The 15450-nt window shown below is 40.8% G+C and overlaps 2 protein-coding genes across 2 annotated transcripts in view; both read right to left on the reverse strand.

The window, feature by feature from the left end:
• Positions 1 to 1211, reverse strand: part of PTPRB (protein tyrosine phosphatase receptor type B) — a 70283-nt gene extending 69072 nt beyond the window's left edge. The window contains exon 1 of the mRNA XM_068400422.1: positions 1134 to 1211. Within this exon, the coding sequence (XP_068256523.1) occupies positions 1134 to 1188 (55 nt within the window). The 5' untranslated portion in view covers positions 1189 to 1211. The remainder of the gene's footprint in view (positions 1 to 1133) is intronic.
• A 1868-nt stretch (positions 1212 to 3079) lies between these two features.
• PTPRR (protein tyrosine phosphatase receptor type R) overlaps positions 3080 to 15450 on the reverse strand; it is a 139329-nt gene continuing 126958 nt past the window's right edge. Inside the window, exons 11-14 of the mRNA XM_068401734.1 lie at positions 15012 to 15122; positions 13681 to 13838; positions 9646 to 9759; positions 3080 to 3173 (exon numbers count right to left, since the gene is read on the reverse strand). Of these exons, the coding sequence (XP_068257835.1) occupies positions 3080 to 3173; positions 9646 to 9759; positions 13681 to 13838; positions 15012 to 15122 (477 nt within the window). The remainder of the gene's footprint in view (positions 3174 to 9645; positions 9760 to 13680; positions 13839 to 15011; positions 15123 to 15450) is intronic.

Below are 15450 nucleotides of genomic sequence, written 5' to 3' on the forward strand. Positions count from 1 at the left end.
TATTTTAAAAAAACCCGAACATACAACCCACGTGATGCAAGTGCTGGTAAAGAATAAGAATGCAAAAAGTGAACTATTGTGGCAAAGGTCACCTTGACATTCATTATCTATATAAATGAAGAAAAAATTAAACTGGATATAAAAGAAATCCAAGAACTATTGACTTTAAATACCAATTCTAATTACCCCACTTCCCCTGCTTGAAAGCATACAGAGATTTACACAAGCTATCAGTCTTTTTTCCATTGTACAACACGGTCTTCTTACAATATAATTTACTGCCTGGAAATTGTTTTAGTAAAACTCATAGCGTTTCTGATGAAAACACATAAGAGTACATTCCCAAATCTGTGTGCCTCTCAGTGCCTATGCTGTTACAGGAATGGAGGCTCTTTACTGATAGGAAGTACATCTATTTTATTGGATTTACTCCAACGTCCCTAGGTGTTAGTTTTGTGACCATCCTAATTCACGTTAGATTAGCTCTTTTTGCCACCATACTTAAAGATCAACACCAAACACTCAAATGAAGAGAACTACAATGCATTCATCAAAAAAACCCAGCTACCAATGCAAAATCCGTACTTGTCACAGAACACGGAACTGGATATTTCAAATGCAGCCTCCCTCTCATATCTTGTTTAGGTTTTTCTCTTTTTATAATCTCAGTTACTCAAACATTTCCAGCCTCGTTAGTTACAAAGTGCTAAACTAAACATGTCTATTTATTTCCCTTGGTTGAGGTTTGTCATGCCCCTGTTTTTACAGACCTGAGTATTTTCTAACTAAGCATCACAGAAAGCTCCTGGCTCTGGAAGTTTCACAAAGTAGGAATAAAAAGTAAGAATCTCCCCTTCAAAGAGCTTGTCCCAAAGCTCAGCTCCTGGATTGTCTAGCAGGAGATGTTCTTAAAAAAAAAAGAAGAGGTAACTCCATCATAGAAGGAGACAGTTTACTTTCGTTTGGAAAGAAATCTAAACAGAATGGGCTACATTGGCCCTGCCCCCCATTCCTCTTGTATGAACCCAAGCGAAGAAGTGACTCGCTTTTGTAAGTCGCCAGCTGCCCCGGAGGGCTCTGCTCGGCGGCAGAAAGAGCAATACGGCAGAGAGGAAGTGGGGAGAGACACTTACCTGAGAATGTCAAGGCAAGACAGGTAGAAACCAGGACGTGAAATAAAGCATCCATTTTCTCTCTAGCAACTCCCCATGCTTCTCTTAAAAAAACCCACCTCAGATAAGTGAAGCGAAGGCTAGGAAGGAAATGTGCCTTCACAGGGGGAAAAAGTCAGTGACGAGCACTTCCTTCTATTCAATTGTTTTGGGGAGTTTTACACCACTTCGTCCTTTCATATGATTCTTCAGAGTTTACTAGTTGCTTTATTTTGGAAAAATACAAGCAGAAGAGAGAGAGGTTTTCAAACACCCAGGAAACTACAAGAAATTATGTTGAATAAAGAAAAGGGATTATACTTTTGTGCAATTCGTTGCCTGTGAAATATTACAAGTCTGCAGGTGATCTGGATGGTGCTGAATAAGTATATAGTGTATTATCCAGGGAACAAACACACGTTTTTTTTGTAACTATACGTAATCAAGCAAAATCTCAACATCGATACTTCTAACTCTACAAGTTCTAAAAGCCAAGTGGAGAGGGGGAGGAGAAGGGGAAAAGGAGAAGGCAAAGCTCTGAAGTCTGCACTGGGTCTTACAGAAACTCCCCCCGAGGGATCAATTGATGCTGGTTTTGCCTTCCCATCAGGTGATCCACCTTGCTCCATGTCAGTGGGAGATTGTCTGTGTCCTCTGGATTGGCTCTCCAGTGGTCTGAAGCCATGGTGGAGGCTAATCAAATTGTACTGGGCTGTCCCTGTTTATGAGGGTACAAGAGTGTGTGGTGCATTAACTACTCTAGACAAGAATAGAGACTTTGGTAAATATTTTATATCAAGTGTAATTTATTAGCAGTATGAAGCAAAGTCAACATCACTGCATTAAAAACTCATTATACCCTGTAAACAGACCTCCCAGTGCTGTAAGTCATAATGACAACTTTGCATTTCTCTTAAAAACAAACTCTTACTGAGTAAGAGTTACTCTTATGGTAAAGGAAACAGTCATAGCAGCATTTTCTTTCTTGTATAACCTGTCGTGGAGCAGTTCATATCACTAAAGGTATCTATCTCTTACTGAAAGAGATAGACCAGATAAACAACATAAGCAAAAAAATCCAGTATTAATAAAAGAAAGACAAATATTTTAAATCCTTACCATTTAATATATGCTACAAAGTTTCTTTTAAAAGTAAAATGACTTACACAATTTATAAATACACTGGATTCGGGTCTGTAGCAGAAGCATGTTCTAAGACAATCAACAGTATAGGGTAAATACATACACACTGAATAACAGACATTGTGCTCTGCAACTGCTCTGTAAGACCTACAGTAAATACACTTTTAGTAGTTAATAGTATGAAGAACATATATTTCCATATAAAATATTAACTGCTTTTGAATATTTTCAAAAACAAGACTTTAAATTTTTTTATTATCTCATCTTCTTTTTTTTAATCCATAATTGAACACTTGCAATTTTAGCAGCAAGAATATTATGTGGCCAAGAAACAAGCTCACCACATAATCAGTAATAGCACTTTACAGTACAGTTGACAGTCCATTCACAAGACAGTTTGCAAACGTTAAAGCATTTATACACTTGATAAACATTTCGTCTGTGGAAGTTCCAATGTCCATCTGACTGCAGCAGTAGCACACACATACATTCCATATGGCAGATATCAGTATTACAGAATTAAACCCACCTTTAGATATACATGAAATCCATGTGTAGTTTCAGTATGGCACCTTCTTTACAAATCATTTTTGGGAAGCTCACAATACATTCATATACAGGAAGGGTCCAGCAATCTCTATACTTTGCCAAACCGTCCAAAAGCCTTTCAGAAGTTGGCCTCAAAGCTGCTCTTCCCGCTGCAGTAAACTCCTTGAAGAAGCTGCTGGTAGGTAATGAAACAAATTACCTCAGGAGACTGACATTCGGTTTTACCCTCCTTGGCTTCACTGGACAGCTTCTGCAGAAAGTCTGCTTTCATACAGACTCAGTGCATGGTGCACAAATTCATACTGTTCGCTGGTCTGAACCATTCCACCCCTGAAAAGGAAACACATCGGAATGAAATCTTATTTCTTAAGAATGCAACAGCCTCCAGCCTCTACCAACCCCATGACCACCAGATGATATGAGCCCTTTTCATTTTTGACTGAGAGTTTGCTTCAGTAAGTGGGAGATTTGCCTGAGCAGAAGTTCTTTCTTCATAACTTATGCCATCCAGCACATGCGCAGCATGAACCACCATTCTGGATTCTGTCAGGGTAAAAACTAGAGAGAAAAACATCTGGCATCTACATTGTTAAAACCTACATTTCAAATTCAACACATTCATAGAGAATTTTGCTCAGTCACTTGGGCAAGGAAGGCCAGATACACGGATGCAGCATTACTATTGATGGAGCAGGGGAGTATTCAGAATCTGGCCTTATATTTTTGTCCTTTACTAAAAATGTAACCTTTGGTGACCCTCAGATCGCCTGTGCAGAGAACAGCTCTTCCTGTCCTCTTTCTAACGCCTACAATGCATCCTGTCTGAACATCAGCCACCGAAGAAATTTTACAGCAGTGACTCATTTCAGCACCAACAATACAAAAGAGTTTAACTTGACCATAAAAAGGACTAGTTACAGCCAGCTTGGATTAGATACCTACATTTAATACATTCACCTGATAACAATCCCTTTTTCCAGTCTAAGTATGAGGATCAAGTCCCACATCTCCAGTGCCAATTGCAGTGTGGTAGGAAGGGATGATGTCCTACAGGAGGTAGGTGTGATGTTTAGTAAGAGTGGTACCATTCAGCACTGAAATTAAACTGAGCCTCTTTCTGACAGTACTAAGGTCTTCCAGGTCTCACTTGCCATGAAGTGAAGCCTCAAGTTTACTTAATTCCACTTCTATTACCTCATCTGCCAGGGTATTCAAAACTACCTACTCTGCTTCTAGAACCAAGCCCCCAGTTCATCCTCAGCATACCCTGGAGCAGCCAGTTACCTTTGGGGAGATGAAAGAGTAAATGGCCATAGTGGGAAGGAAGACATTAAGATGTGTATTGTATTTGGCTTCAGCTAGATCTTCATTGAAACGATCAAATTCGTGAGGGATTTGGATCCAGACCAATGTCGAAGCCAGGCATCTTACAGAAGGTCTGACAAACCCCCATGTGATCCCTTCAGACACCCTAGCAATAAGAGGGTCTACTGATATACAAAGCTATGTGAAAAATGGTAAAACTCCATCAACAAGTATTGTCCTTTAGTATTAGAGAATGTTATCTACAACCATAAGGTCCTTTTATTTTCCTCAGTGCTACTGGATAGTTAAATGGCTGTGGCAGGAAACACATAACTAAAATAAGACCTACTTCTTTAACCAAGCAACCAGCTGTCTTTGCTCCTCCACTGAGCTCAGGCAACTGTAAAACACCTTTTAGTGAGCTGCATGTCTATTATGCTATCTTATTCCTAGGAATTAAATCACAGGCCCTTAAACGGTCTCATCCAGTGTAAAATTCATCGGCCTCTTAGCTTTGCCAACAAAGACATCCACAAATTCATAATTCTTGGCTGCCTGCTGCCTTCAGCTGCTCTCCTCTGTGGCTGTCCCCTGCCTAGAGATCCAGCAAGAATCTAAAGGTGACGGAAGGGCTTTGCTATGGTCCTCCATGCAACTTAGCCTCCTTCCTTCCTCCTCACTGCTGCGTCCTGCCCTGCCCACGCAACCCCTTCCCAGCCAGCTTCCCTCCCTGTCTCCCCCATCAATGTTCCCCCAAGATGTGCTCTGAGGGAGTGCATTTCCCAGGTTAGATCTGCTGTGTGGAAGGGGTGGAGAAAGGGACCACATCCAGGGAGAAGGACTTGGCAGGAAGGGCAGGCTAAAACAAGTTTGGCTGCCCTAGGCTGTTTGTGAGGGTGATCCTTGCTCCTTCCTCTTCGGTGCTGAAGTAACATACAAAATCCCCAAGAAGGCATGTATAAGCCTGGCTGGGGCTCAGCCCAGCACTACCATATTTGCCCTGTGCTAGCAAGCGTAACTGAGATGTTATGGTGTTATGGTGCTTCTGAACCCTGTATGGGCAAATAAGTGCACGTCCCTGTCAGCTTAGGGGCACCCGAGTCTTATACAGAGGTTCAGACAACTTGGCCAACAGTGCTATTATAAACGGGATTCATAGAACCATAGCATCACAGAATGGTTTGGGTTGGAAGGGATCTTTAAAAATCATCTGATCCAACCACCCTGCCATTGGCAGGGACACCTTCCACTAGACCAGGTTGCTCAAAGCCCCATCCAACATGACCTTGAGCACTTCCAGGGAGGGGGCATCCACAACATCGCTGGGCAACCTGTTCTAGTGTCTCACCACCCTCATAGTTAAGAATTTCTTCCTTATATCTAATCTAAATCTACCCTCTTTTAGTTTAAAACCATTACCCCTTGTCCTATCACTACAGGCCCTGGTAAAAAAACTTTCTCAATCTTTCTTATAAGCCCCTATTATATATTGAAAGGCTGCAAAAAGGAGCCTTCTCTTCTCCAGGCTAAACAATCCCAACTCTCTCAGCCTGTCTCCATAGGAGAGGTGCTCCATCCCTCTGATAATTTTTGTGGCCCTCCTCTGGACTCGCCCCAACAGGTCCATGTCCTTCTTACATTGCGGGCCCCAGAGCTGCACACAGTATTCCAGGTGGAGTCCCATGAGAGTGGAGTGGAGGGGCAGAATCACCTCCCTCGACCTGCTGGCAAGCTTCTTTTGATGCAGCCCAGGATACGGCTGGCCTTCTGGGCTGCAAGCACACATTGCTGGCTCACGGCCAATTTTTTATGTACCAATAATCCCCAAGTCCTTCTCCCCTTTGTTCTTGTGCAAGGCTCACATTTAGTAGCAAGGAATTATCTGTGACCCTAAGACATCAGTTTGTGCAAAAGGCTGTGTGGAAGAGCATTTCAGGAGGAAATTTGCTCAAGGAGGGAAGTTTCCTCTCCCGTGTCCCTAGTGCCCAGAAGGGATGTACCCACAGCTACGACACCTCCGGGTGTGCAGACTTTGTCCTTGCCAGCCCACACTGCCAGCTCCTCTGTGAGCTGCTGGGCTCTCTGTTTCTTTGGGACTCTGGGGTGGTGCTTGGAAGAAACAGCCCCTGGTACCCTAAGGGCTCAGGGACTGTGACCAGCTCGGCCTGGGCAGCCACGCGGGAGGGAAGGGTCCTTTACCGTGCCCTCTGGCTTGCTGCTAGTGCAGCTGGAGACAGTCTGCTCCAGAATGAATGTGATGGAGGGTTTGGGATTTTTTTTTTAACCTGAAGCGATTAGTCAAAACACTTAAACAATGAACTGACGCACACTGGAAACTCTTTTCATCCTGTCTGAGGAGCCAAGAGCAAAGTTATTGGACGTCATTCCAAGAATGTGCCTTTAAGGTTAAGAATGTGCAAAGTTTCTCGATATCACATTAAGTCTTGAAGATGCCTCACATCAAACATTTCCTGTTTCTGTTGCAAAACATAAAAAATGAACTGGGAAAAAAAGTAAGCTGAGCAGACCTGTGGGTCTATCTTTCCATGAATACACACCGAGCATGGCTGTATCTCCATCCTGGCTCAAGATTTTGAGTGGATGGTCTCAGCACAGACAATTACTGCCAGATCCGTTCACCCCTTAACTTACACTGAACAGCTAAGAAGAAAGTGGCATCTGGACATACCTTACATGGGAACAGCTCCCTCCTGTCTCGTTCCCTGCTGGAGCTCTATTTTAAACTCTGTTTCCAGAGGGGCTACATAGGCAGTTAAACAAACTATTTTTCAGCGTAACTTTTTGCCACCATCTGCAATTTGTCTGGATGCTTGTTTGGTTCTCACTGAGTGAGCTGGGCAATGGGAATGTTTTGGTAAATCACTATAGCATCACTGTGAGTCCCTCAAGTGCAGCTTTTTTCTCCTATTGCTCTATCCACTTTGGTAGAAATGTGGCCATGGACTCATGTGACAAAAAGTTCACACACAAGTGGATACCATCAAGTGTGTTCGTTCCATCAGTAGATCTGTGTTTGGATGGTGCAGCTCTGAGCATGAGCAAGCCTGCCTGGGATCCTAGCAGAGATGAGGAATCAGAGATGAAATGATTCACTGTACCTCTTGGGCATGTTTCTGGCTCCTAGGTGGCCAGATAAAACCATCCTTTTCTGATGAACTCTTTTTTTCTGTTTTGTAAGGGCAATCTGATGGACAAAGAACAAAGTGGAGCTCAGCTGCTGGCCAGCATCATGAGGAAGACAGCCTCATCTGTTCCTGCTCTGCTCCTGGTTGTACCCCATTGCTAATGTTGGCCACACTGGTAACTGAATTGCAACACAGCTACGGCCAGAGCCAGCTCTTGCAGCCACATCTAGTGGGACGTTAAGTTCATTTTGTCAGCTTTGTGCAACGTGTAATGACCCTATCTCACACGCCACCTGCCAATAACCACCATGTCAGGACTGGGTCATCAGGGGAAGTTGGTGTCATGGAGCTTTGTTCGTGTAACAGTGATACTCTTCCACTTTATGAACCCATGATCTTGTTGGGCTGGTAATGGCTACTGTAGTCTTAGGGGCTGCTAAGCTCTACTTAAGCAATCCATGCTATAAACTGACTGCCAGGTGAGTGAGATCCATTCTGCAATATGGCTAGTTGGAAAAAGGAAAGGAAAAATGTTTTGGCTACTGTGTTTTGCCCAGAAAAATGTCTTTAAAAATTAAAACACAGAAATACTTTTTGTCTCAGAAAATGCCTGAGAACATGAAGAACTGCAGCACCACAGCAAGATCTCTGGAGTCTAGTATAGATAATCTAAAACTTGAAAAAATACAGAAAAGCACAAATCACAAGAGTTAACAATTTTTGTAACAAGCTTTGTGTCACTTAGATTGCTGTTATGAATGTTTATATTTGAGACAGATTTTCATTCTCTTTCCAAGTCTACCTAGGATACTAATACATATAAAAAAGTTCATTAGTCAGATGATACACTCAATGAAATTGTGTTGTCAGTTATAATGCTGAAAATTTGGATTATTTTTTCTATGGCTGAAATAACAACATAAAAAATGATGTAGCTGAGACCAGAGATTGCTTCCACTTCTCTACAGTGGAGTGTAAAAGCAATAAGAAAAAGGTTATCTTATAATAGAAATACTAAAATGGGGGAGAGCACTACAAAGCTTTTTCAATAAGATGAACAGATAATGAGAATGGAGTGTTGGAAATTTGGAGCTGATAATTTAAAACAGAGTAAGCATTTTTCCCTCAGCTCTTCCATCTTTTTTTGTTGCTGAGATTTTTAGGTCAGGAACTCCCCTTGGAGAATTTTACAGTCCAAGTGGCTCATGTTGCCCTGTAAGCATCACATTACAATCTCTAGTATGATGAAGGCGCGTGGGAGGGGAAGGCAGAGGAGGTCATCCATAAACATGGTCAGCTATATGGATTCTGGTCCTTCTGCAATTTGTGGTTCCAGTAGGTTTCAGAGCTCTTCAGAACACAAAAATCCTGTATTGTCCCTTTGACCTGAGCTCTTTTTCAGCATTTGCACCCTTATGGGTTCTTTCCATTTAAAGAAGAAATGTAACTCAGAAGCAGTTAATATACTTGCAAGGAGATTATATGATCTGGTACCTACAGCAGGAGAGGAACGAGACTTCTTTATTCTTGGTGCAACCCTGTTTATTTACTTGATAAAAAATCCTGTTTCCCCAAGCAGAATAAGAAAACCAAACGAGCAGCTTCCATTGTGCACAATACCCACATCCTCCTTTCCAACACAAATCTCTCTTCAGCCATGGTTTCACAAAACAAAGCACTCTGCAACAATGCTGGCTTACAGTGTTCCTGCTCCCAAGCTGTGAATTCAATCAGGGAATTGATCTGACTTAAGAAAATTCTGCAACAAATGCCTTGCTATTTTCTTAAGCTGGGCAAGTTTGCCAACCCAATTCAAAAGGACCCTCAGCACAGCTGAGGGAATAGCAACAGCACCACATTTGGCTCTCTCCGCTGCACAAAGAAACTACGCACTGAGTGAGCCTGGATGTCCCTGTCAACCCAAGCTCAAAGACAATCCCTTGCCTCAGATTGCCCCGTGTCTCTTGTGTGCTAGTGGGATACTGCAGACAGCAGATAGCTCCAGGAGGGGAAAAGAGGAGTGCCAAGTGCCCAGCAACCGCAGAGCTGCCATCTCAGGAGAATTTAATTCAGTGGAGTCTCACCCAGTTTCACCCAGAAAACAATATTCCTTACTCAGGATCTAAATACCAATGTTACTTTGAATATTCAGCTAATGCTGTCATAAGAGTCAGCAAAAGTGATGGCAGCCACTGCATGTAAAGCAATATTCAACTGTGAAAAGGTTTTCAGAATCATTAATGAATAACCACGGATCATTACTGAATCATTTCAGTAATGATTTCAGAATAATTTCAGAATCATTGACTGATTTTCAGAATCATTGACTGATTTATGGTTCTGGAACTCACCGATCCACTCGTAGCTGACAGACAATGCTCAATGCATCTACAGCTCCCTCTTCCTTCAACTGCTGGCAACCAATGGCCGTGGCAATAAAACATCCAGTTCTTCCTATACCAGCACTGAAAAGAAGGCAAAATTTAATAATGTAATGGAGTTCACAGATCAAAGAAGTTAAGTGGAAAACACTAAATAGATATGAAAACACTGAAAATACGAAACGTGGAATTGCTAGAACCCACAGTTTCTGGGTGCATGACTAGCAAGGGTAACTTCTCAGCTCACTTTCTTAGAGAGAAATGAAAGGGCACACTGTTCCAGCAGTCCAGTTGTAGGTAATTTGTGAGGCTTAGAGGTTTCCAGTTTGCACATAAGTGTATGGTAAGAAAAACAATCATCTCCATTAGCACCACCGAGTCCAAATATTCTCTGGCACAGTCCAAGCAAATGATGGAGATATGCACTGAACTGGGGGAAAAGCCCACCTAAAGGCAAAAGTCAGTGGCGCTTTATGTTTGAAGCCCTCAAAGTATACAGGGGTTCTGCTAACCATACCTCTAACCATGAAGGTAAAAAGGACGCTGATGAAGTTAACCCCCTCTCCTGTGATTCTGTAGGAGGGAGAAGGATTTGGTGCTGTAACTTTCTAGGTTTTCTTGATGCCTGCTTGGAAACAGACATTTTGGCATTATTTTTACTCCCTGGGCCTCCAACACTTTGGAGAATCTCTGCCCTGCCCTGTTTCTTGCTTAAGTAATGTGGAATTCAGTGCAGCTCATCCCTGTCATGCTGCATGGCAAGAAAATGTGAGGAAAATAGTTAAAACATGGAGTCAGGAGTTCAGATGTACATGCCTGGCTTTATAGTAACTACTTAACCATTTGGTGCTTTGCTTTCTTCATCTATGCAATGGGTATGAATGCTACCTGCCTCACAAGAGTGCTGCAAGAGTTATTTAAATTAATGCCAGGAAGAATACCTCGAGTGTCTCAGATGGAAGCTTGATATAGCTGAGTGCAAAGTGTTACCAGGAGTATGCCCATTTGCTACAGCTGAAGCAAATCACAATCTACTCGCCACAGAATGAAAGACAGCAGTGCTTTAGGGATTCAAGAGGCCTTCCATCTGGAAGTGAAAATTTCCAAGAGGACTCAGCAATATTAAATATATGAGGATGTCTAAGCCAACCACGAGGGGATAATGTGATGCAAAACTGGCAGCATAAGAAAGGATCGAGTGAGATGAAGATCCTGAGTTGACAGCCTGTCTCCTTGGACATCAATATCTATGGGATAAATGTATCCAAAAGGAGAAGGACATAGTTTATAAAGAGGGGTTTGGAGAAAGCAATCTAATGCCTACCCCCATTATCTTCCTCAAGTATTTTGAAACCCTTGAAAGCAGGGCTAACAAGTTTAAACAATTCAGATGTAAGTGAAGTTGGCTACAATGAAGGGTTCTTTTTTCCCCCTTTTTGGGATGGATTAAGTGTTCTTGGACAAGTTCTTAATATGTATTAAACAAAGACTAGGATTTTCTAATGTATTTTCTTCCTCAGCTCAGGCTGTCTTATTACACAGCTTTATTTCAGACAGTGAAAGATAAAAATGACATTGTTCTTCACTTGCCTGACATTTCTTTCCTGGTATATCCAGAAAATATGGAGAGGTACTCTGAAGTATTTTCAAGCACCCAAACATGGTGTATATATATATTTCTATTACATCTATTTCTATTTTTTCCTTTTGTTTTTGAGTTTAACATGTAGTAGCTCATTTGTAATGTCTGTGGTCTGTTAATTGGGGGTATGGAATATTAGACTGTTAGGATTTTGGGATTAAGAGATGCAGGCAGTATGCTTTTTTATACAACATGTTCATGCACTAGCTGATGAGGAAAGATAAGCAAAAATTTCCAGCAATAACTATTAACAGTGTCAAGTTTCTGAGCATGAAAATTTTATCCCTTATTCTCATTTAATAAACTCTTACAAGTCCCCCAATATGCCAAATTGCTGTTTTTTCTGGGGAGTAGAAAGTGGCATTGTGGTCCAGATTCTCAGTCAACCTGGTTTCACTGACTAAATGGGGCTAAATTAGTTTTACATTTGCAGAATATAATTCTGTGTTCTAATTCTTCCTCATTGATTCAGTTTAAAGAAAAAAAACCTTTTCCCTCAATTAAAACTTATATTTGATCCCAAACCACCTAGTTGCCATTAAACCAAGCTTATTTTCATATACTAACTACACAACCAAAGGACAGATTAAGGAGATATTTTCTATATTTACCACATGCTTTCAATGAGTGACATGAGAGAGGAAACACATACCTTCCCAGTGAATGCCACTATAGATGGGTAAGAACTTAAAAACTTTCTTCCTTTGGAAAATTGTGTCCTTGGCATGTGTGTAATCAGATCTGCTGATTTTAAGGACCAAAGCAGAAGTTTACACTTTTTCCTATTCTTTTGCAGAATAGGAACTACTTTGCTAAAAGAAGTAAAGTCCTTCTTATATCCCAAGTCCTGAATGGGCTCATCACTGATGTGTGTAAGACAGCATTCTATGCTGACACGCTACAAGAAGACACGTACAAAAACCTGAATTACTTTTCTTCCCACTTGTGTCATGTTAAGAAATTATTAAAGAATTTCTGCTTCAGATTAAGGATCATTGTTTGAGTGTGCACAGTAATGCTCCTCTGGAAATAACTAAGGATTGTGCAGTTGTATCTGAGGCCCAAGTTTAAAAGTGTGCACAGGCTCTATAAGAACTGGATGACCTCAACTGCAACTCAGATTAAAAGGGAAAAAACTATCTGACTAGAAAATGGAGTATGAGTGAATTTACCCATTTTGTAGACCATAGTGTAGTGCGCATATAGATAGCTGAGTTGTCACTGAAGAAATAATAATTTTAATCACAACTGAGATGATATCTGGGTCTTTAATCATGAATAAATTCCTGCTCATAATTACAGACCTTGCTGTCATATCACTCACCTCAGAAAGACACCCTGTTCTTCTGAAGACCTTCATTACTGAAGATCCTTACTGGAAAAATGGGACTCAATAGCCATCCACAGATTTGTGGATTGTTTAGAGAAACTACAATTCCTGATAAAAACAGCTGCATAAAATTTGGGTGAGTTTCTTATTCATCACATTCTGGTTTTGAAAAATGATGGGTGGTTCAAATCTGCCTTCCATTTCTCTAAATCTCCTAAATATGGAGTTGAAAAGAAGTGGTTCAAGATGAAAAGTTCTGGTTTTGATGTACTTCTAGGAAAAAAAAAAGTACTATCCCAACTGTAAGAGATGTACCATCACAGTTACGAGACAAAGCAAGTAAGGAAATGATGGTTTTATTTTTTTTTCTGTTTTGCTTCACCTACTTCTTTCCACGAATATAACAAATCCAGTACTACTTCCTACTACTTAAATTGCAACATGGGGCAATGAATCAATATAAAGCAATAAAATGGAATTTAATTAGAATGATTAGAAGGACATTCTCTGGTTCATTATAATTTGTGTGAATAACACTCTGCTCTTGAGTACTGAATAGCACTTTGCTCTTGAGTATCAAACCAACTGCCTTTGTGAAAACATTCACAAATTTTAGTACTGATGTGTTTTTGTCTCCAAATTTGTACGTGATGCCTGCTTGCTTTACAATGTTTTAGCCAGCCACTCATGGAGCATGGCATCTGATTTAGGTATGTAATTATGCAACAAGACTGAAAAGAAAGCAAATCAGGAATAAGAAACAGAAGCAAAATAATTTTTCCAGCTGGTCTTTCAAAAACGGAGTTCATTAGCAGAAATGGAGAATGGTTCAGAAACCATTTGCTAGTAACAAGGGAATTCTCTCCAAGACTCAAATCCTCAAATATGAACAGAAAAAGGCAATTAGCATGAAGAGGATCTGGGGAATTTTACTCTTCCCCAGATGCATTCTTTGTTTAGGAGGAGGACTGTTTGATGTGATTTGCTGTGGCCTTGCTTCGGGCAGTGATTTAAGAGAAGGATTGCAAATTACCTGCAGTGCACAATGACAGGCCCTCTGCCAGGTGATTCCACCCTGTCCTCTTCTACATCCAGCATGAGCTGCAGCAGAGGCTGAGCACTGTCGGGGGTTTTGTGGTCCGGCCAGGATGTGTACCAGTAGTGTTTCACACTCTGGGACTGACTCCCTTGCTGAAAAAGACATGAAGAATTTATATGCACACTTGTGGTGAACAATTCTTTTTATTTCTCTCAATGTTATGGTAAAAAGACAGTAAAAATGTTAAGAGAGATTTAACAATTTTGTTTTATTAGACTCGGAGGAAGCAATTGCAGGGAACAGGCGTGCTTCCAGGGCCACAGTTGTAAGAAGGGTTTGTGCACCTGAAAACTTAGCTGTTTTTCCAGCTACGTAAATTCTGCTCTGTCCATCTGACTACTGACTTGCTGTGTTGTCAGTTGGGAATTGTCAGAGGGCTGTGTTAGATCAGCAATAAGATCTAGAGAGATTAGCTTGATCTGGGCTTCTGAATCTCTAAATTATTGTATATGTTCGCTACCTTTTAAGGACATTATCATAAGGGTCTGATACTAAAATTACAAGAGTATTTAAGTTAAAGGTGCAGAACTGTCCTAGATTAATCAAACATCCCAGTTTGTCCGGTTATTCTCTCCAACAGAGGCTGCTACCACTTACTTCAACAAGCAAAGGGGCTAAATATGGGCTAGAGGAAGTTGTGTTGGACGATATAAATTCTGCTCACTTCTCACTGCCTGAGCTGAAACACCAAACAAATTTTCCTAATTCATTATTTATTGCAATGCTCTGTCAGGAGCAGCAGATGATGCAATCTGATAGCACCTAAGTGTAATATGGGGCGTAACTTAGAAGAGGAGCATCTGCCTTATTTTGCACAGTTAACATTTAGTCAGAACCAGGAAAGCATGAAGCTTTGCTTATATACTACTTATATTTTTAGCTTCTCAAATGGGTTATAGATGCACTCAGCACACAACATGAGCAGCATATCTTATTCAGAGTGGTGCTATGCTAGTTCTTTCATTAACTCAGATCCCTTTACATTGCCTTGGCAATGCTAAAAAGGCCTCAAAGCAAATGTAATTGAAGAGAGTGAAACTTGCACTCTTTTTGAAGCCGTTTTTATTGCCAGAGTGATAGAAAGCAGCAATACGATAAGTGTTCCAGCACTTTGGTCTCAATCATACCTTGCAGCTGTGAGCTTCATAGCTCAATTACTCCTCCTGTAAAAATTTATGCCCTTTAAAAAAAAAACCACTTTAACTTCATTTAACATTAAAACAATAAAGCATTAGGAACAATGCTTCTCAGATGCAGATTGTTACCTTTATCGTAAGCTGACGGACAGTATAGTTCTCGCATTCTTGCACACTGTTAACAAGGACTTCAACCTTCCCATAGATTCCTCTTTTTTCTGGCCAATAGAGCACGCATTTCTGGAAAGTAAGCATCAATGTCATCAACAAACTGGATCTTGGAGCCATATTCATATCTCATTTTTACACAGAATGAATTTGTCTGGAAAGTTCAGATGAATTCAACTGAGGTGTTATTCATGTCAGAAGCATTCCTCAATAAGATATTGCAAGGTTCTTAATGAATGACTTAGGCTTGATTTTCAGGATCTGAGTTTTTAAAATATGGATGTCTATCACTGAGCACTTCGAAAAGCTGTTTTTGTTCTTAGAAGTTCAATGAAGGTCAGTTAAAGGAATTATTTTCCACATTCAGAATTAAAGATTTTTTTTTCCTAGAACATTCTTG

The sequence above is a fragment of the Nyctibius grandis genome, chromosome 5, assembly GCF_013368605.1.
Source record: "Nyctibius grandis isolate bNycGra1 chromosome 5, bNycGra1.pri, whole genome shotgun sequence".
Lineage (NCBI taxonomy): Eukaryota > Metazoa > Chordata > Aves > Nyctibiiformes > Nyctibiidae > Nyctibius > Nyctibius grandis.